A 21,062-nucleotide genomic window follows, 5' to 3' on the forward strand; every position below is an offset into this window, starting at 1 on the left:
AGGCGCTACAGTATGTTTTAACATCTGGTAGGGATAGTTTTATCTTGTCATTACCCATTTTTGGGCCTCTAAGTGATTTCTCTAATCACACTGGCGAATGCTTCTGGCACAGCATTGAAGAGAAGGGATGGTGGGTATCCATGCTTCATTAGTGATCTTAATGGAAAGGCCTTTAGTGTTTGTTTCCCCATTAGACAAGATACTGGCTGTAGGACTAGAGTATGTATATATTTTATCAGGCTAAAAAAAAAAAATCCCTTAATTGCTATTTTTTTGAGTGTTTATACAATGAATGGGTGTTGAATTTTGACCAAGGCTTTTTCAGCATTTATAGAGATCATCACATGATTTTGTTTTCTTAGATTCATTAATCTGGTACATGATATTCATTTGGCATGTTATTAATATGAATGGATTTCGAACCAACCTTGCATTCCTAGAATGACCCAGAGTTGGTCATTCTGTATCATTTTCTTAGAAAAAAAAAAAAAAAAAGAGAATGGAACTGGGTACCAACGATGACAGCTGGCATTTATAGAACCCTTTCTCTGCCCTCTACATGTATTATTAACTGATTCAACCCTCACGATTGAAGCTGTGGAAGCAGGCTTTATTATTCTCATTTCCCAGATGAGGAAATGGAGACCAACAATGTGGCAGCGGCCAGGCCCACATCATGCAGCTCGCAAAGAAAAAAGACAGGGCTGGATCTTGGGTCTCGGTCATAAGTGGGCAGTGTTATTTGGCTGCTACTTAGATGTATGAACAATGCTCATGACGTGATAAAATGTGGGAAGGGGAAGGTCTCTGCAGGAAATGGGGGAGGGTCTGCCCTTACTTCCTGGAAGCTGGAGCTGCCCCCTCGCCCCTCCCCCTCGGAGCCTGGCGGGCACGCGGGCCACGTGCTGTCAGCAAGCAGCCCTCGAGGCCTGCCACGTCCCCTTCCAACCTCAGCCTCGCTCTGACTTTGCATTCGTGTCTTGGGCTCCGGACGGTGTAGGAGCAGCTCAGAGAAGGAACGCTAGTCCGGGGAGGTGTGGGCTGCCAGGGAATAAAGGGCAGAGAAGAAAACCCTACCCCTCCAACGCCCTGCTGGTCCTGCCTGCCCTGTTTTCTAAGAACGGGCAGCCGGCCGAGGGATTATGTAAGTTCTGGTGGACATGGCAGATGGTGCACTGGCTCAGACACATCAAAGCCAGCACTGACACTAACCTTCCCTGACGTGGCACCCCGGCCTCCTCTGCTCTGGGGTGTGCAGCAGCATGGAGTGGGGTGGGAAGAGACCCAAACTCCGTCATGTAGCTCAACAGCCATGGCCAGCCAGGCTAGGGGAGAAGCCAGGGCCCACCAACTAGCGGGAGGTTCCAGCCAGGGAACCAAATGGTGGGCCCTCCCTGCCACCCAGCAAACAACTCTCACAGGAACCACATAGTCTGAGGGACAACAGACCCTACTCTGCCCACCTCCTACCTCAGATCAGCTCCTTGGGTTTGGAGAACAGTTTTCAAAGCATCTCCCTGGGTGTTTTCTCTTTTGGAGAAAGAGAAAACCTGACATGCCACTTCTTCTTTCCTTTTGCTGATGGGTAAACCAAGGCTCAAAGAGGGTGAGCGAGTTCTCTGTCACACAGAGTTGGCCTTAGAGCTGAAGTTTCCAGACGTCTAGTCCAGTGCTCCTTCCAAATGCATATGATCATGCAGGCTTCTCCCCTTGCTGTAACCCCAGGTGGATCACTAAGTCCCCAGCAGGCCACCCTGAACCTTATGTCTGATATTCCCTTCAAAAGGGACTACTAGAAAGAAGCGAGGGCTGAAACCAGCAGATTGCAGATGGATTTCTTCCTGGGTAGAAAGAAAAGGAAACTAGCTTTTACAAGCCATGCCCTATCTTGTTTGGTCTCTCCAACAGCCAGTTGGGGCTCCTTTTTTTACAGCGAGGAGGTGCAGGCTCGGGGAACTACAGTTAGCGACCGAGACAGGACTTGAACCCAGTTTTCTAATTCAAGGGCAGACCCTCTTCATTTGGACAGAAGAGGGCACCGAAGCCCAGAGAGGGTAAGGGACTACCTCAGTGCCACACAGCAGATTAGCTGTGCACATCGGATTAGAATTCAGGCTTCCCAATCCTTAGCTCAGGGCTCTTTCTGCTGTTGTCTCTTCTGAATCTGTGCACGTGTGTACAGAAGTGGGGTGCGCCAGCCAGAAAATATGGGGCCAGATCAGATTTGCAGCAGGGTTCACTGTGCCCAGCAGCCCTGGCTGTCTGGCTGCTAGGTAGGAATTCCAGCTCAGCCTGTGATAGGGGCTCCTGGCAAGAATCAGTGGGTGCCCAGCTGGGAGGGTGGTACTGGCCAGGCCTACCACTGCCTCGGCCAAGGGCCCGAGGGGGTTGAATCTCCCAGGGAGGCTCCCTGAATGTTAGCACTGAACACAGTGCCAGGGAGAACCTGGCTCAGTTAGACCCTGCAGCCAAAACTGCTCCCCTGCACCAAACCCAGCTCCTGCCAAGGAACTGGTGGCAGTTGCTATGGAGGGCTGAGGGCTGTGGTCAGACCCTGCCCACGGGCCTTCAAAAAATAGCCCCTCAGCCCACACATAGTCCCAGGCCCCAGAGCTCATGTGCATGCAACAGGCATTCTCTTGAGCCACCACGAGAAGGCAAGCTGGAGGGGAATGATCAATGGGCTTGGGAATGCAAGTAGGAAACAAACATTCGACAAGGGCCTGGGCAGAAGGCACTTGATGACGATAGTTGGTTCATTCTTCGTGGCTCCCCTGGACTTAGCGAATAAACTCTCTCATACCTAGGGGCTCTGACCATTGAAGACTTGGCTCTGACTTTCATCACATCTGGTACATAGTAAGACAGAAGCAGAAGAGAACGAAGGGAGGAAGGTAGGCAAAGATGGGGAGGATGCAGGCAAAACAACCCGAATGTCCCGATTCTTTGGTTACATCCACAGCAGCAAGCCCAAAGCACAGTAGGGACTGAATCGTAGCAACGACCTGGGTGCATGAGGCCTGACCGTGAGTTCTCGTTCATCCAATTCTACAAGTGTTTTATCGAGCACCTTCTATGCACCAGGGACTGCACTGGGTGCCAGGGACGTGCCAGGGAGCAAAATCAGACCCAATCCCCTAGTCACCTAGCGTCATAGCTGCTCTTTCATTACCTAGTTGTTCAACCCCATCCTGCCTCCATCCAGGTCCCCAGGGCCCTGGCTCAGTGACAAGGAAAGGGAAGAGTGGGAGGCTGCCCCATGCAGTATTTGTCACCCGGTCCTGGGTCACTGCTCACTCTGTGAGTCTTGCTCTGCCCTGCTGTGTCACAGAATGCCCGAAGGTGGGATGAGGGAAGGAACCAGGAACAACTTTCCTGGAATTTCTGACTCAATTTCTTGTAAGCTCGGCATCCTCCATGGGTGCTCAGGCCCCAGGCTGGGCAGGCGGGCGCCTCTGATCGCATTATGGAGCTGCTTTCCTTCAGCTCTGTCTCCTGACTCCAGTAATGCCTCTAGACGCCATTCGAGGCCTCTGGGGGTTGCAGGCTCCTGGGTGATCTCAGTAGATGTTCCTCCCAGACCTCGGGGATGCCTCCTGGTACCCACCAGCCCTAGGTGAGCCCCAGGGACCAAGACGGGCAGGCAGACTCCCTCTTCCTGCCCCTCTCCCTGGCTTTCCGGTCAACCTGGAAGCAGCCACTCTCTGTCTCCTTGCTCTCCTGGAGATGTCCAGGGAGAAAAAGCAAGGCACAGCCCCCGCCAGGGGTCAGCCAGATCAGGGTGGGGGAGAGGCAGGAAGGAGGGAAGGCAACAGAAATCAAGAGAACCTCCTCCATGCCAGGATCACATATACCATCTCCCAGCACAGCGCTGCCCAGTGAAGGGGGCAGGTCACCTCGCAGGTGGGGATGTGTGGGTCCAGAGACACTGAACCACCTGGCCCAGGTCCTCAGTGAGTGAGGTGGCAGTTGCTATGGAGGGCTGAGGGCTGCTTTAATCCCAAAGCCTGGCTCTTTCCACAGTACCAAGGGACCCCTAGCCCCAGAATTCTTACTGTACCAGATGATCAGATCCAAGTCAGTAGCTGAATTAGCAATTTGTTTCCTGGGTGGATGAGCCAGACGTTCCCACCCCCACACCCTCACAAATATACCCCTAAAAGGGATGCCCTCTCTGCCTCCCCAAACTCTGCTCATCCTTCAAAGGCCAAACAACACCCTCCCTCCTGCAGGAAGCCCCCCCTGACCAGCCCTGCAGGCCCACAGGCTTCTCTCCACAGCCTCAGCACTTCCTGTTGTACCACGCAATATGTGGCATCAGTAGTCACGATGCTGATGAGGATGGTGAATGTCACTGAGCACCTGAGAATGTGTGACGCGCTTGTTTGTATTACCTCATTCTTCCCCACAGCAATCGGATGCAAGCGGCGTTATTAGCAGTTCCATTTTACAGACGAAGAAACCAAAGCTCAGAGAGGGTAGGCGACTCGCTCCAGGACACGCAGCCAGATGGGGCCCCAGCCAGGATTTGGCCCAAGTGGTCTGACTGCACGGCCTGCCCTCCAAGCAGTGCACTGGATCCCTCCTGGGCCACCGGTGAGACGGCTCCTCTCTGCCGCACCATCTCCCTCACTCTCGCACCCCAGCAGCACACACCGGGCACATGGCTCGGGCCTCAAGAAGCGACACGAGTCAATTCAAGGGTCAGACCCCTGCTTTACCCCCCCTTTGTCTGTAGAGCCCAGTGCTTGTTCGGATTGAAAGAATATATGCATGTGCACTGAGTTTCGGGGCTGGGCCAGTGTTCCGACAGGATCCCTCCTTCCCCACCTGCAAGATCAGCCACCCTCCACCCCTGCAAAATGAAACAGTGAATGGTCTGGCTAGGTCTGAGAGTGTGTCCCCCCCTCCCCCCTCCCCAGGGCCCCCGTGAGCCTTGCTGGGGCTGGGAGGGCGGGGGAACTAAGTGCCTCTTCTCTCGAAGACTCAGGCTGCCTCTGCCAGTGGGGTCCTTCTCTGCCCCTGGGCCCTACTTGGCATCTGGGGCTCCCAGCCTCTGAGACAGGAGACGCTTATGGAGCAAGAAAATGGGACTGAAGTCCCGAAGGGTGATTTATGGCTTCAGAGAGAGAGACCCAGGGCCACATAATGCTCACAAGGGCATTCCAGTCGATATATTGACTTTCTAGAGGGGCCTCTATAAACACAAGTGGTTCTGGGCCTCAGCTACCTCTGTCTCTTGCTGGCTGCTAGGGCCTCTTGAGATGGAACTAGACAAAACAAACAAACAAATAACAAAAAAACAAAAAACAGAAACAAAAACCCAAGGCCCCTAAAGGTCATCCTTCTACCTTTCCCCACCCCAAACTTCCAGAAGGGGAGACCAATCAGGACCCAGAGAGGAAAAGGTAGCTGTCATACAACAGTAGAAGAACAAACACTAGAGTCCCCTAACTCCTAGGCCAGGAGCTGCTGGGCCTCCAGGCCCTAAGCCTCCCTCCTCTCTCCTCGCACCTGCCCCTAGAGGAAGTGATACTCTGGTATCACAGGGCTGTCTCCACGCTAGTGCTTTATCATAATCAGGTCATGTGATCCTTAAAACAACCCCACGAGGATGGTTACTACCCCCACTTTCCAGATGAGGCAATTGAGGCACAACACAGTTAGGTGAGAGGCCAAGGCCACAGTGAGTAAGTGGTAATGCTGGAAGGCTACGTTAACTTAACCTCCTCAAAATCCCAGTCAGCCCTGCCATGCACCCTCCGTACCTTGGAGAGGGGCCTCTGTGAGGAGGGGTGGTGTAGAGGGGCTGGGAGCTCCTACAGGAAGTCATGACAAACAAGCCTTCCCCCTCTGACTGGCTCACAGTAGCTCTGGGGCCCAGGGTTCTCTCCTCCCCTCCTTGTCCCCTCTGGTGGGGGCATGGCAGAAGACACAGGGGGATACCACCTCATGCTCCCGCCCCCAGCATAATGCCCACTAGTGCGTAACAAGTATTTTCTGGGCTCCCTCCATCTTCGAGAGACACAGGGAGAGTATCAAAGAGTGAGATAGCTTTTCCTCTCCAGCTTCCACCCCAGATTCCATCCTACAGTCAGAGGCAGTTGAGGGTCAGTTCCCCAAGGTGCACCCCCTCAGATGAGGCTGGGAGGCCCAGGAGTGGAAATGTGACCAGGGGTTGCCTCACCAAGGACTGGGCTCGCCCAAGATGGTGGCTGAGCAGATGCCAACAGGGCCAATTTTCTGAGAGCGGGAGAGGTCTGGGGCTGGGCACCCCGGCCTAGGTACCCCAGCTAGCTAGCCCCCACTCTGTCTTTTCAGGACAGGCTCTTAGAAAGACCTGAAAAAGAGAGAATCAAGGTCTGACTCCTATCACCCCTTCCAGGAAGCCCCAAGGCTAAGAAAGTTCACTCTTTGCTGGGTTCCCCCTACATATACTGATGCTGCCCTCACTTGGCATCTGAGACTCTCTGAAGGTCATCCCAGTGATGAAGTCGACATCAGCATCCAACATAGTGACCACCTGGAGGGCTGGGGCCAGGGCTGCTCTGGCTCCGACCTGGGTCCCAGGTCAGCTTCCTAAGTGGGCATTCTCCTCCCCAGTGGGGTTCTTACAAGGACCAAGTGAGGTCCCATCTATAAGAGGGTTTTATAAATTAAGGCACTATGCCCCAGCACTGGGGCTGTGACTTTCCTGTAGGTCTCCCTGGTCCGGAAAGGCACATCTTTTATCCTAGCGCTAAAGACGGCAGTCAGTATAGGCATAAATGGGAAAGCAGAGGGACTCTTGGTGACCAAGGAAGTGGTAAGGACAGCGGAGTATGGCTCTCAAGTGTGTCTGTGTGCACACGTGGCCACTTTCAATGGCTTCCACTGAGAGTCCCAGCCCCAGCCATGCCTGTTTACATTGCTTTCCATGAGGGATGCCACTCACTCAAGCTCTGCCTGCCTCTTCTCTAGCAAATTCCAGAGGAGACCCTATTGCCCCTAGAGGGCTTCATTCAGCATGAGCCTGACCCAGGTCAGAGAGCTGATCTCCAAATCACGGGTGCCGCCACTGTTCTTGGTAAGCTGGAGGTTAACTGCAGGCAACTCAAGGACTCAGACCCTTGTCCTGGGGGCCATCAGTCAAGCTTCTGGACTGGCTTTAGGACCTATCTAAGGCTGACCTTCCGCCCTCTGGAGCAGCAGGACCTGTCCTCTGCCCTCAAGGGGGGGGGTGGTGGAGACAGGACCGCAAGGACACCTGGCCTCTGCCCTTCCAACTCCAGAACCTGGACCAAATCCTGCCCACAACCCCCAGCGTGGAGCAAAGTTAAGTTCTCCTTAGTGCTGAAGGGCAAATGGCCTGGGTCCCATCAGGAAGAGACATCCCCAGCAGAATACAATAGATGGAGCTTCTCATGCCTGGTGGTGACTCACTGTCCCCACACCACACATACCTATTTATACACAAACACACCACAGCTGTGCCCATATGCACCCTGCACACACCCCCACACACCCAAACACGCATAGCCACCTCACACATACCAATATACAAAAGGCAAAACACTCGCAGACACATCTATTCGACATCCTGCACCTTCACCTCCATAACCTAACACCCTAACGCAACACCACACCTACCCTCACCTCCCACTGCACACTCCCACCTCCGCCCACCTCCTTAATAGACATTCTCACCTCCCCCCTCAACACGCATACTCCTTAATACACACTCTCATACCCACAGCCTGCCTTTTCCCGGGCCACGCTGCGGCCCAGGGAAAGTTGTGAGGCGCTAGGGGCAGCCTGTTCTGGGAGGTGAGGACGGAGGCTGGGCACCGAGGTGTTGGAGTTCTGGGGGCTCCAGCAGACGGATTCAACTCTGCCCAGGAGGGGAGGGAAGGGGATGCAGGGAAGGGTATGCAGGGAGAGAGGGAGGAGGAGGGGGGATGCGGAGGGGGGCAGTGAGGAGAGAGGGGTGCTGGGGGGCACAGGGAGCAGGAGAGAGGGGTGCGGGGGGGCGCAGGGAGGAGGAGCGAGGGTCCAGGGTGCGCCCCCCCAGGTAAGCGCTGCCTGGGCGGTGGCAGCGCGCCCACCCCGCGCGGGGAGGCGCTAAGCACAGTTGGGCTGCGCAGCCGGCAAGGGTCAACTGGGGGGCTACCAGCACCCGGCCGCTTTCGGAGAGAAGGAGCGGGGAACAAAAGGGGTGGTGGAGCGGGGCCGTGGCTGATTTATGCGCGCACTTCAGCCTGTGTTTTCACTGCCGTTAACGAGAAAAAAGCCGCGGCCGGAGAGGAAGGGGCGCCGCGGGACCTGCCCGGTGGGGGCGCAGCGGCGGCGTCTACGGCACGGGGCCGAGTGTGAATCCCGCGCGCCCGCCCAACTCACAGCCCGGAGCCCAGGCCAGTTGGGTGTCGGGGTCCGGAGACATCCCCCCAGGCGCGCGGAGCCCTGGCTGAGCGCAGGCCCACGGGGGGGGGGGGCAGGAGGGGCGCGCCAGCCCCAACTCGAGAAGCAAATCCAAGGGGGCCGTGCCCCGATGCCGTGGACCTTCCTGAAACGGCCCTTCCTCGTATTATTCTAATTACGGTATTGTAAATTTCCCTTTAAAAAAATTAAGACAAGAAACAGAAAAGCCCAGAAGGCACTTGTTTGGTTTCATTTTGCCTTCACAGCTTGAATGACTCGGTTTGTGGAAGCTGTTTAGGAAACTGCTGAGGAGGAGGAGAAGGAAGAGGAGGCCAGGAGAGGCTCCGGCTGTGGCCTCGGATGCCCAGCGCCCCTCCCTTCTGTCTCCGGGGGGCCACCCAGCCAAGGGGGCAGGGTGTCTCTACTCCTCAGTCCCAACCCGTGACCCCGCCTCTCTCCCTTTCCAACAGGCCTGGGGCGGCGGGGGGGGGGGCTCCAAGGGGTCCCCATGCCACCACAACATCAGGGCTGAGGGTCAAAAGAACATGCTGGGGGTGGGGGCGGGGCGCTCCAGGAGGGGCCATTCAGAATCACTAACCTTACTCTCCAAGCACTTGGGAGGAGGGGGTCCTTCTCTACCCCCAACCTCAAAGTCCTAGGCAGCCCACACCCTCCTTAGAAGACAGTGGTGAAGACGGGAAGGGGAGATGGGAAGGTCTCATCTTAGGCCTGACAGCCAGAAACTCAACAGCGTGGGTGGGGAGGCGATGGGCTCCCCAAAGCTTCAAAATAAAAAGTAAAAATATATTCTGCTCTACCCGTACAAACGAAGGCAGAGCTTTAAAATGTAGAGCCAGGTAGTTCCACAGCCCAAGGGAGCTTGGTTGGCTTGTGATTTCTCTCACCTAGGGCAGGATTAGGACCAGGGTGGAGCTGCCTTCGGCCACTTGGCTAGTCTCAGGCCTTACCTCTGACCTCTGGCCCAGCCCTGTTCCACCAGTCTGGGGTCCGGGTTCCTGACTCTGCCTCTTTCCCCCCATCCTGCTACAAGTCCCAGTCTGACCTAACTACCAAACAAACCTCATCTGTAGCTGCCTGCTTACCCTCCGGCCTCAATTCAGCAGCTCGGTGCCAGACCCATGCTGGCCAGTCTGCAGCTCAGCGGTAGAAAGGAGCCAGAACCAGCCTGAGGTTTGTGAGGCCCGAGTTCAGATCCCAGATCTATCCCTGAGTCCCCATGTAACCCCCGGACATGTCGGGGCCTGTCCCAAAGCTTCAGCAGTTAAATAAAGGGGTTGGAAAAGGGGAACTGTTTTGTCCTCTGGAATTCCCAGTTGGGGGTGTGGAGTGGAGAGAGGAGGGAGGAGAGAAATTACCTCCGAAATTTCTCCCCTGTAGTGATACTTTCACTTTAATGAGAAAGCGCATTAAGACACTCTTGATTTTCCATTTGTTTGAGATGGGTGTTTGCTGTAGTGTAGAGGGAGACACGGGATGGGCCACCGCACCACACCCACACACATGCACGCACACACCTGCACGCACAGCAGAGACACTGGGAAAACTCTGATTTTAACTGCATCTTAAAAAGAAGTGTTATCATGATACCACGGTCCCTTCTCAACCACCCCAGTCAGAGGCCAAGGCAAGACTCTTTAAAAACTCCAGGAAAGCTATGGAGTGGGGTGAGACGATCCTCAGGGCTGCCCAGGCTTTTGAAGTGGCCTCTGCTGGCCAGTCACTTGCTGACACCTCCTTCTAAGGGTCTGGGGTTTTATGGTTCTGGGTTTGATTTTTCCACCAGCAGACTTTATGGCTTAAAAATCCTCAGTGCTGTAAAGGGAGCTCATCCCCGTATCCACCCGGGAGGGGGGTGAGGGAAAAGAGACAGAAGTGCCTGCCACCTGACGGGAGCTTGCACACCCGCTAGAAAGAGCCCCACTCTGTGGAGACAGCCTTGTCTCCCTCAGCTTGATATAAGCCTCAAGGCAGAGGTGGATGGGGCCACGAGGAGGAGTCCAGTGTGACCTGAACCAGCCTGGCTATTAGAGAGGAGCAGCCCTGCATGCAAGTCCACAATCTATGGTCAGGTGAAGGCAAGACATGAGGAAAGCCAACATTCTGGCCTTGGTTTTCCCCATCCGTGAAATGGGACGCACTGGGCAGACCCAAAGAACATTCTGAAAGATATTCTGTGCCTGTGGCATGAGAAAAACGGGCTGCGTAGGAGGAAGGGGCATGTTCTCCCTCCTGAAGGCAGATTTCTAAGGGCTTCACATTCTGGGCAGAGGGAAGACTGCACGCCGACCCCACCAGTTGGCCCTTCTCTAGGCGGGTGGGCAGGCAGCCCCCGCCGTGCTAAGTAATGAGCACAATTCCAGCACCGGTTCTGCTCACTAGTGAGAAATCAAAGCCCGGTATTAGAGGCCATTTCTGGCTGGGCTCCGTTTGTGCCCAAATCCATCAAAGCCCTGGGCCTGGTGTTTCCTCTGGGGAAGGTGGGGGCTGGATGCTTTGTTAAGCAGGGAAGGTAGGCCGCCCCCAGCCTCCCCAGCTGAACCTGGCCCTGGAGAGCCCTAGGCCAACCGGTCCTGTCTTTTTCCTGCCCAGGGGAGGTCCTCCCCCACCCTCAGTAACCTCAGTATTTATTCTTAATCCCATTGCCGGGCTGGTTCTAAAAGAGTGTCTCAAGCCCCAACCCTGTCCAAGTGCCCTTTACAGAGACTTCACCCTACCCTTCAATCACCCTCAAACCAGAAACCGACACCCCAGCCCAGCAACTCCCACATTCAACTGCACTCTTTAAAACAAGGTTGGTCATTCAGCAGCCTGCCCCCTCCCCCCATCATTACCTTCCAACTTCAAAACACTGCTTTAAATACCAGAGTCTGCCCAAATCGTAATTAACTTGGATCAAATGATTGTGTCGTAACTTTACAACAGAGGGCTGGAAAAAAAAAAAAGTGGAGGATGTGCTAAAACCAAGCCCTCGCTCCTAGGCCGTGGGAATCATTAATTCCAGAGTGAGGAATCTTTGGCTATTGGGGTGTACGTGGGGGGCGGATACCAACATCCCAGCGAAAGGTGGCGGGGGTGGGCTGCGTCACCTCGTCTACTTTCTGCGCCAGCTTTCCTGCCGGGTTCTCAGCCTCAACTCCGAGGACTCCGTGCAGGACGCCCCCCCCCAACCTGCACCCCACCCTGCCCGGCCCTGGGAGCCGAGGTGTCCAGCGGCCGCCGCCAGCCCACCTACTTGGGTTCCGGCACCAAAGAGAGGTTGGCTCGCCTTGAAGACGCAGCCCAGTCGGCGACGCGGGGCCCAGCTACAGACGAGCAAGAGGCGTACACAACCAGGGCGAGGGGGTGGTGGTGGTGGTGGTGATGACTTTATTTTAGGAGCCCACCAACCCCCTTAAGGCATCTTATCTTGCAGGCCCACTGTAGGCAAGCGCATCTTGTCTGCTCCTCGGACTGGGGAGAATGTCAGTGACCCATTTAAAAGGAAACTTGGCAGCATCACTACATACTCCCCCCGCCAACACACACACGCACCAAACCCCAGAAAAAATCCTTCCAGACCTGCGGATCCTGGGGTTGCGGGGAAAGCTGTACGGCAGTATTCAGCCCTTCCCCCTTCTATAGCCAAAGCCCTTCAAGCTGGCCTCCCCCGGCTCGCGGAGCGGACTCGCGCTTCCCGTGCTCCGCAGGTCTCTCGCTCCTTCCCGTCTGCGGATTCCGGTGGGTGCAGCGCGTAGGAGCTTGGGAAGAGCCAGGAACCACGACTAGGAAGTTTCCGGCGAAAGGCAAGCAAGCACACACCTGGCCCGAGCAGCAATAGTCTTTTCTATTCTTTTTTTTTTTTTTTTTTTGCCGTCGCCATGCGCGGGGAGTCGGGGGTCCCCTGGAGGCCAGTCCTCCGGGAGAAGCAGACTCCGACTCGGACACCCGCTCCAAGGAAAAGAAGCGATCCCTTCTAGGAGGGCGTCAGGGGAGGCAGGAAGCTTACTCTGAACCACCTGGCAGGCGCCCCCAGCGAGGTGGCTGCGCCATCGACCACTTTGGTGGGGAGGAGAAATCTACCTTCTAACTTGGGTGCCCTTGCGCTTTCCCTGTGCACATCGACGCGTGATGGATCACTTCAACTTAGGAACAGACTGGGGCGCAAAGGTCCCCTATACCCCCGCCCCCATGCCCGATCGCTCCCTACCTGCTTGGCTCAGCCTTGGGTCCCAGCAGAGCAGCAGCGCCAGCAGCAGCGCGCCCCGCGCTCCGCTCCGGGCCCACATGCTCCCGCGGCCAGGCTCGGGCGCCTCTCCCCCGGGGCTCTCTCCCTGGCCCCAGCCTCGCCGCCGCCGTCTCCGCCGCCGCCGCCTCCTCCTCGCCGTCCTCCCCGGCGCCCGGCCGCGCCAGCCCGTGCCCTCCGTGGGGGCAGCGGCAGCCACGCTGCGCAGAGGGCTGCCTGGCGCTCGGAGCGCAGTGGGTGCCCAGAGCCCGCTCTCCAACCAGGCTCCGGCGCGCCCCTCTCTGCGCTCCTCAGGCTCTGGGGCTCCGAGCGCTCTCCGGGCTCCCACGCCCTGGCTTCGAAGTTACGCGACGGAAGGTGAGTGCACTCAGCGGCCCTCGCAGCGGCTGGCCCCGCGCCGTCAGAACCCCCGCGCGCGCCTCTCTGCGCCCCGCCGCTGCCCGCGGCCCCGGCGCCCTCGCCGGCCCCCGCCGCCTGCCACAATGCCGAGCGCAGCCGCTCGCTCGCCCTAGTCAGTCCGCGAGCAAAGCGGGACGGCGCGCGGCCTGGGCGGGGCCTGGGCGGGCAAGGGCGGGGCCGGCAGGGGGCCCCCGGAGGGGGGAAACCGACGGCCACCTGGGCGGCGCCGCGGCCCGAGCTGGGGGCCTTTGGGGGGGGGGGGTCCTCGCGAGATGCTGGGCCTGGCGAGTTGGAAAACCCGGCCACTGGAAAGCAGCTGGAAACGGAGTCTGCCCAATTTTCTTTTCCAAAAACTAAGGAAATGTATCTAAGCTCTCCTTTGGCTTGGCTGTGTTGGCCTTATCATCTGATTAAGTTGACGACTCTCACTTTTGGCTCCCTTAGTCTGTATTACGTCCCTATGCCTTCAGCCTATGGAGATGTTTCCAAAAAAGACTCCCTAAATGGGAAAATCTCAAATACTCAAGTCCTGGCTAGGCTGGGGCTTACAGCTATGTGAAGGTGGGTACAGATGTGGCTCATCCTGGATGGCTCTACAACCTTAGGCAGAACTGTTTACCAGACCCCTCTAAACCTCCTGTAGCACTTTAGGTGCTAATGTTAAAAACCTGCCCTCCAAGGGACAGTGGGGCAGAGGGGAGAGGAACAGCCTTTGGGCTCTGCTCCTCACCTTCTGTGTGACCTTGAGCAAGTTACTTAACCATTCTGACGCTCCCTTCATCATCATCTAAAATAGAGAAAAATTATAATTATCTCATAAGGGGGTGTAGAGTTGAATGAAAAAAGTATGTATGGAAACTGCATAAACGTCAGTAATCTCTCTTTCCAAGATCTCGCCTCCCTGCCAGTCTGATTTGTGGGGGAAAGTCCTGGCCACCCAAAGGTGGGCTAGAAGACATATGGAACTAGGTGGAGTTTGAGGGATGGTAGTGTCTTGAGATTGAAACACAGAGATGTCAGGAGGGGTGAGCCAGCTACACTGGCAAAGACCTGTGCCCCAGGAAAGGGGTTAAGCACTTTGTATGCATTACCTGAGTTAGTCCTCACAACAACTCTGAGTTGTACCAATTGTATCCCCATTTTATAGTTGATGGAATGGAGGCACAGACATGTAAAGTCATTTGCTCAAGATCACACGGCTTTGTGAGAATGAGTGAGTGAAGGGGGCAGGGGAGATGGGATTGGAAAGAAACTCTCTGAGCTGGGGAGCATCCACCCTACCCCTCCTCTGGGGCTGGACTTGGCAGCCAGCAGGAATGCCTCTCCCCCCCAGCTCTGATCTGTTCTCTACTTGGGATTTTTCTGGATCTGAGATCTAGAATCGCTCCTCAAATACGAGTGCAGTGGGCTGCTTCCGGAAGGGGTGAAAAAATTCAGAGGTTGGTCCAGCCAGGCCCAGGAGCCGGTAGGGGATGGGCTGGAAGAGGGCCAAGTATCCCCAGGGATGCTTCCTAGATGGGAGGAGAAAGGACTTGGGGACCGACCCTGCAGGCTGGAAGGGGACTTGGTAGGAGCAGAGAAGCAGTCAGTATTGCCCAATATCCTCCTCCCCACACAGTCCCGCACAGGTTGGGGTCTGGAGCATCTGGGGCAGGGTGCTTGTAGTCAGCCCCCTCCCCCGTCCTCTCTGGCTGGGCATTCAGGATCAGGAGGGTGGATCTGGGTGGAGCAGGACTCCCTGGGAAGAACTTTGGCCAACTGAGAAAGGTCCCTGTGGGCAAAGGTAGTTGGGTTATTTTTGGCTTGGCCCAGGACAGCCAGCAGGGGTGGTGGATGAGAGTCAATAGCTCATCACGCCAAGCCAACCCCGCCCATCCACACAACTACAAGCCTGCATACGTGCACGAACCCCTGGACGCCGTTATAAGCACACCTTGCGAGAGACACCTACAAAAGTAAGCATAGCTAAACATGCAGCAAAGACCCACAGGTGCAAAAGGACCCTCCTTGAAACACTTACAGGTAGGCATCCAACTGCACAGAAAACCCTATACCTAAGACGAGGGACCCCCAAAAAGCACACACATACCCTGTGTCACAGACACAAACGCATACACAGACATACACCTCCAAAAGCACAAATATACTCTCAGGAAAATGGCACTAAAGACAAATTGATACTTAGATACCTAACTTCCTGGAGGAAACACATACAGGAACACAGGTACCAAGACCCACTGCTGACTGTCATCCCCTGGATTCAGACACATGGTCAAGGACACTATGCTAAATAACTCAGCAGGGACCTCAGCAGAAACATAGCATGCATGCGGGGACCACGGGGCTGGTGCCAGTGCCCTCCCTTTCTCTCTCTCTCTCTCTCTCTCTTCATCAGAGGCCAGTGGGAATTGGAGATTTTTCCAAAAACTACAGTCCTCTGGACTTGCTGTTCAGCCAGTAGTTGCACCAGGTAGGCCCTTCTAATCCAATGTCAGGTTTTATGACTTTAATTCCTGGCAGCAGGGAAGGGGGGATGGGAGGGCAAGCAACAGAAGAGTGGTTATTTATTTCCCCCTCTCCTGCAGGTGTCTGCCCCACTTTCCTACCCAGCCTAAAAACTCTTTCAACTCTTAAAATATGCCTATGGAGACTGGGGGGAGGGTCCTGGGCCCTATTTTTCCTCCAGGATGCCAGCATCAGGGTGGGGAACTTAGTACATTGGGGATCCTTCCGAAATTCCCCTGCCCCTCTCCCATGCTGTAACAGTGTGAGTGCTGGTCCTCAGCCAGGGCCAGGGAAAGGACTTCAGAGGGAGTCATAATACCCTGAGCACATACCTTTTCCTAGGATGGGTGAAGAGCGGGCAAAGCCCAGGTCCTGGGACGACTGATTGGAGTAACTGGATTGAGAATTACCAAGGTGTTCCCAGACCCAGTGCCCTCAGACTCACAGCAAAGGTGTCCTGCTGTGAGTTAAGAAGGAGGGGGAGGTGGTGAGCTGCTTAGAGGCAGGGCCCCTCCTTTCCGGATTATCATTATATATCCAGCTTGGAAGACTTCATCCTGCACACAATAGGCCTATGATCAATATTGGCTGAGTGGAAACATCAACGAGGCTGGAAAAAGAGGGGTTAATGAGCAAAGGGCCCATAGCCTTTTCAACCAACCCTAGAAGGAGCCTCTCACCTCCCCCTCCATTTCCTGGGGGCTTAGGGTCTGGGGCAAGGAGGTGGGGCTGCCTTCCTGAAACATAGCTGCTTTGAGACAGTCTCAGAGCCAGTTCTAACCCTTAGTGGGGGCTGCAGATGCTTCCATGGGCTATCCTCATTTCTCCCAAACCAGAAGAGCATATGGGAGACAGAGTTCTGGAATTCCGGGGTGGACCAGGGACAGCTCTTACCTTCTGGGAGAAGGTGGGCTGGCTGCTGAGCCTTTCCTAGCATCGGTTTCCTCAATTGTAAAATGGAAACACTAACTACCTCCTAGAATTGAAAAGAATATACAGAAAGCCCCTTATCTGGTTGAGTACAGGCTACTTCTTTAGTCACAATGCCCTGGGTTCCCTGCCGGCGGGGCTGGCCGCTCTGGGTTGGCACCTCCCTCTGCGGCCGGGACCCGTGTTCTCACAGGGGCCACTAGGCGGCGCGCTGCAGCTCCACACCTCCCCCGCGGCCGCGGCGACCTCCATCCTCAGGCTGTGGGTCTGGAAGCGAGAAGCGCCCCTGGCTTTTACCCCGGGGGGCCTCCGGAGGAGTGGCTCTTGGACCCCCGGCTTGTCTGGGGGAGGGGGGCTCTCAGACGACTCGGTTTGGAGGATCTTGGGAGGGAAGGTTTGAGAATGAGTTCATAATCCCTCCCCTGACCCATCCAGTCCAAATACCTGGACCCTGCGGAGGGAGGCGCCTAGGGTTGAAGCCCCTTGAAGCTCTACCATGTTATCATTATAGCTAATGTGGAGTGATTTCTATGTGCCAGGTATCGCCCCAAGTCTTTTATATGCTGACAACAACCTTCTGAGACAGGTACTGTTATTGCAACCCCTATTTGCCAGGTAAAGAAACGGAGGCACGGAGAGGTTGCTTGGCCAGGGTCACACACAGCTAGTGGTGCAGTGGAGATGCAAATCCAGACAGAATGGATTCTCAAGTTTGTACTCTTCTTTTTCAATTGAGAAAAAATTCATGTAACATAAAACTTACCACTTAAGAGTACACGATTCAGGGCGCCTGGCTGGCTCAGCCAGTGGAGCGTGTAACTCTCGATTTTGGGGTCATGAGTTCAAGCCCCATGTTGGGCGTCGAGCTTACTAAAAAATAAATAAGTAAATAAAAGTGTACGATTTGGTGTTTTCTAGCATATTCATGGTGTTGTAGGGTCATCGCAACTATCTAATTCAATAGCATCTCCATCACCCCAGAAAGAAATCCCACCATGAAACCCACACCATGAAACAGTTCCCTCCCCTGCTTCCCCGGTGCATTCTTTCTTTCCTCTCCCAGCCCCTGGCAACCATGAGTCTATTTTCCTGTTTCTGTGCATTTGCCTATTCTGGGAATTTCATATAAATGGAATCATAACACTACGTGACCGTCAAGCTTGGGCTCTTAACCTCAGCTAAATACTCGGACAGCCCCCCTCCCACTCCCTACCCCACACACATCTTTTCTCTCGTCCCCAGGGGAGGGCCTTCTCCCTGGGGTTCAGGCAACAGAAGCAGTTAGTCACAAAAGCCTGGGGGTCAGGCAGATCCGGCTTTAAATCCTGGCTCTGTCTTAGACAATTTACTCATTTTCTCTGCTTGTTGCCGTCTCAAAATTCTTTGTTGGTGCTGTTAATTAAAAAAAAGAAAACTTTGAATTTTAAAACAGTTTTAGATATACAGAAAAATTGCAGATGTAATATAGAAAGTTCCCATATAGCCCTCACCTTATTTCCCCTACTATTAGTATTTCATATCCATATGTAGTATATTTGCTACAATTAATGAACCGATACTGATATATTATTTGTGAACTAAACTTCATTCATATTTTCTGTTTTTACCTAATATCCTTTTTCTGTTCCAGGATCCTATCCAGCATGCCCCATTACACATAGTGATCATGACCTCAGAGGCTTCTTTTGGCTGTGATAGTTTCTCAGACTTTGTTTTTGTGATCTTGATGGTTTTGAGATTTATTGATCAGGTATTTTGTGGAATGTCCCTCAGTTGGGGTTTGTCCATCTTAAAATTCTTAATAATTTTTTAAAAGACTTTATTTTTTTTGAGAGAGAGCACAAGAGAGCATGAGCAGGGGGAGTGGCAGGCAGAGGGAGAAGCAGACTCCAGCCTGAGCAGGGAGCCCAAGGAGAGGCTCAATCCCAGGACCCTGAGATCATGACCTGAGCTGAAGGCAGACACTTAACCTATTGAGCCACCCAGGTGCCCCAAAATTCTTAATAATTTTTGAACAAGGAGCCCTGTTCAGAATAATTTTGCACTGGGTCCTACAAATTAGGTAACCTGTCCTGCTTACAGGACGGGGGAAAGGCTGTGGAGCCGGGCCTGGGATGTGCCCCAGTCTGGCTGGCAAATCTCAGTACTGCCCAGAGGGGCTTTATCAGCTCTGAAGAGAGAGTGCTAGGCTCCAGACCCAGGGTGGGAAGGAAACCATAAACCTGGAAGAGGCTTGCATTCCAGGGAATGTGTGAGAAAGATGTAGGGCCAGGAATGTGGATGGTGCGGTCAGGGCGTGGCCAGGCCCTTGTCCTTCCACCAGGGGACAAAAGAGCAGAGAAAGCAGGAGGGGGAATCTCCCAGCAAAGGCAGGGCCTGCTATGCTAGAGATTGATTCTGTAGGACATGGGGAGTCATGGGTGCTGACTGAGCTGGAGAGAGCCTGATGGGAGCCCAGCTGTGGGAGCATCTTTCAGGCTGGGGTGTTGTAGGGGCAGACTAAGGGGGACAGCCCAGGGCAGGGAAGCCAGTGGGGTTTGTGCCTGGGGCAAGGAGACCCGGCCTGGGGCTGCAGGTGGTAAGGACTCAGAGGGAGAAAGAAGACTCTGGACTCTGGGCCTCTTTGAGTATGGGAACTTGGGGTTAGGGGAGAGAATGGGGGCTGGGGGGGGCTAACAGGGGAAGGCAGGGTTGCAATGAAAGCAAGAGTGAAAAGAGGAGGAGGGGTGGGTTGGGGAGAAGGTGGAGAATCTGGACGTGGTGAGTTAGGGGTGCCTGTGGACTTCCCAACATACCTGTGTGAATGCAGGACTGACCAGTGCTTAGAGGAGTGGCCACTGTCTTAAAAATGAACAAAGCCACCTAACGAACACCAAGCAATTACAGGGAGCCAGACGCCATGCCAAGAGCTCTACTAGAATCAGTTCCTTCAATTCTCCATGATAAGCCGTGAAGTGGATGCTCTGCTTATCTCCATTTTAAAAATGAGAAAACTGTGACTCAGATTTCCCTGCTTAGCAGGAGACAAGAGGCCAGACTGAAACCCCGGGCAGTCTGGTTTCAGAGCCTGCAGGGCCGACACACACAAGGGACCACCTCAGTTTCCCTGGGTAGTTCTTTCAACAGCGTGATTTCCTGTTGTTCCTCTCCATTGTTCTTGGAGGTTAGTGTTGATCCTGGACTTACTGAAATGGAAACTGAGGCTGGGGGAGAGCCAGGGACAGCTGGCCAGGACTGACCTTGAGCGTTGACTGGTCCACAGTACCAGCCTCTTCTGATCCTGTCTGGAGTTATGAGTGGTGAATAATCTCTGGAGAGGGTACGGTCTAAGGAGATGATTAAAATAGCAAGATAGACCTTTTAAACTCCCTTGTTCTCTGTTTTAAACATTCCAGTTTAAATGTGTCCAGGTAACACCAGGTTGCTTTGTCTAATGAAAACATCAAGGCACTTCACGTTGGTCTTAAAACTATAACAATACAGCGCTTGGCATATAGAAATGCCTTTTGCCATTTCAAATACGTCCAATTTCAGAACTGCTCATGTTATGCTTCCAGTATTGTTCATGTAATAATGGGCTGCTAATCGAACTGAATGCTATATTTATACTATCCAGAGAGCACAAGATAATTCACTCGCTGAGATTAATATTTAAATCAACTTTATTTACAAATCACTATCTTGATAATTATAACTCTGTAAAGTTTTCATTTGGGCAAAAGTAGAATTGCTTAAGTTCTAGCAGTTCTTTAAACCAAAAATGAGAGATAATTCAAAATCAATTTGTAAGAGAGACAACATTCCCGTGTTTCTGGGATTCTGTGCTTATGGATTTTCAGTAGCTCGTTCTTTTGAAGGTAACTCACTATGATTTTCAGGATAAATGCCAAGGAAATTCTTCCATGGAAAGTCTTCTTGAGGTGGTCCTCCTGTGAACTGGATGCACGGGCCACAGAGATCTTAATTGGAGGAAGAGGGAAAGGAAAGAATATGGGAGTGGAGTAGAGTAGACTGTGTGTGTGTGTGTGTGTGTGTGTGTGTGTGTGTGTGTGTGTGTTGTGTGTTGTGTGTTTGGGGAGAGGGATGGTGTAGACCTTTCCTTTCTGTTGAATGCTGATGCTACAGTGAAAGGCCATATGGTGAGCACTCCACGTCACATCCTCTGCTCTTTTTTGTAATATCAGCAGTCAGCTCATCTGGTTCTGGATATTTAGATTCTTTTTGTTCCACTCTTTTGCCATAAAATCGATTCCACCATGAACTATGAATTTGGACCGATTTAGCTTTTCATTGGTTGCTTCTAGGTCTGCTGTTCCTGATGACTCTTTATCACCGTCGGCAACTTTTAAGCAGACTCTGTCAGTGTGCATGTGTGTATACACATTATTTCTTAAAATGGCTAAGCTTTTTAAGTAGTTAGGCAAGTTGTAGGGTGAGAGATTTTTTAAACAAGTCAAAACTTCTGCTTCCAGTTAAGAGCTGTAAAACATTCCAGTGATTGCTGTCCAGATACCATCACTCAAGGACCTGTGCAGAAGTCGGGAAGTAGACCAGTGTTGCCTGGCTGGGGTGACCTGTTGGAACCAGG

The 21,062-nt window shown here is 53.8% G+C and overlaps 1 protein-coding gene across 2 annotated transcripts in view; it reads right to left on the reverse strand.

Moving 5' to 3' along the window:
• Positions 1-12,683, reverse strand: part of UNC5B (unc-5 netrin receptor B) — a 77,889-nt gene extending 65,206 nt beyond the window's left edge. For both annotated transcript variants that reach the window (XM_028109701.2, XM_028109700.2), the window contains exon 1: positions 12,605-12,683. In XM_028109701.2, coding sequence (XP_027965502.1) covers positions 12,605-12,683 — 79 coding nt within the window. The remainder of the gene's footprint in view (positions 1-12,604) is intronic.
• Between the last annotated feature and the right edge of the window lie 8,379 nt (positions 12,684-21,062).

This window comes from Eumetopias jubatus, unplaced genomic scaffold, assembly GCF_037043125.1.
Source record: "Eumetopias jubatus isolate StellerSeaLion01/CBP00866 unplaced genomic scaffold, mEumJub1_p1.0 scaffold_17, whole genome shotgun sequence".
Lineage (NCBI taxonomy): Eukaryota > Metazoa > Chordata > Mammalia > Carnivora > Otariidae > Eumetopias > Eumetopias jubatus.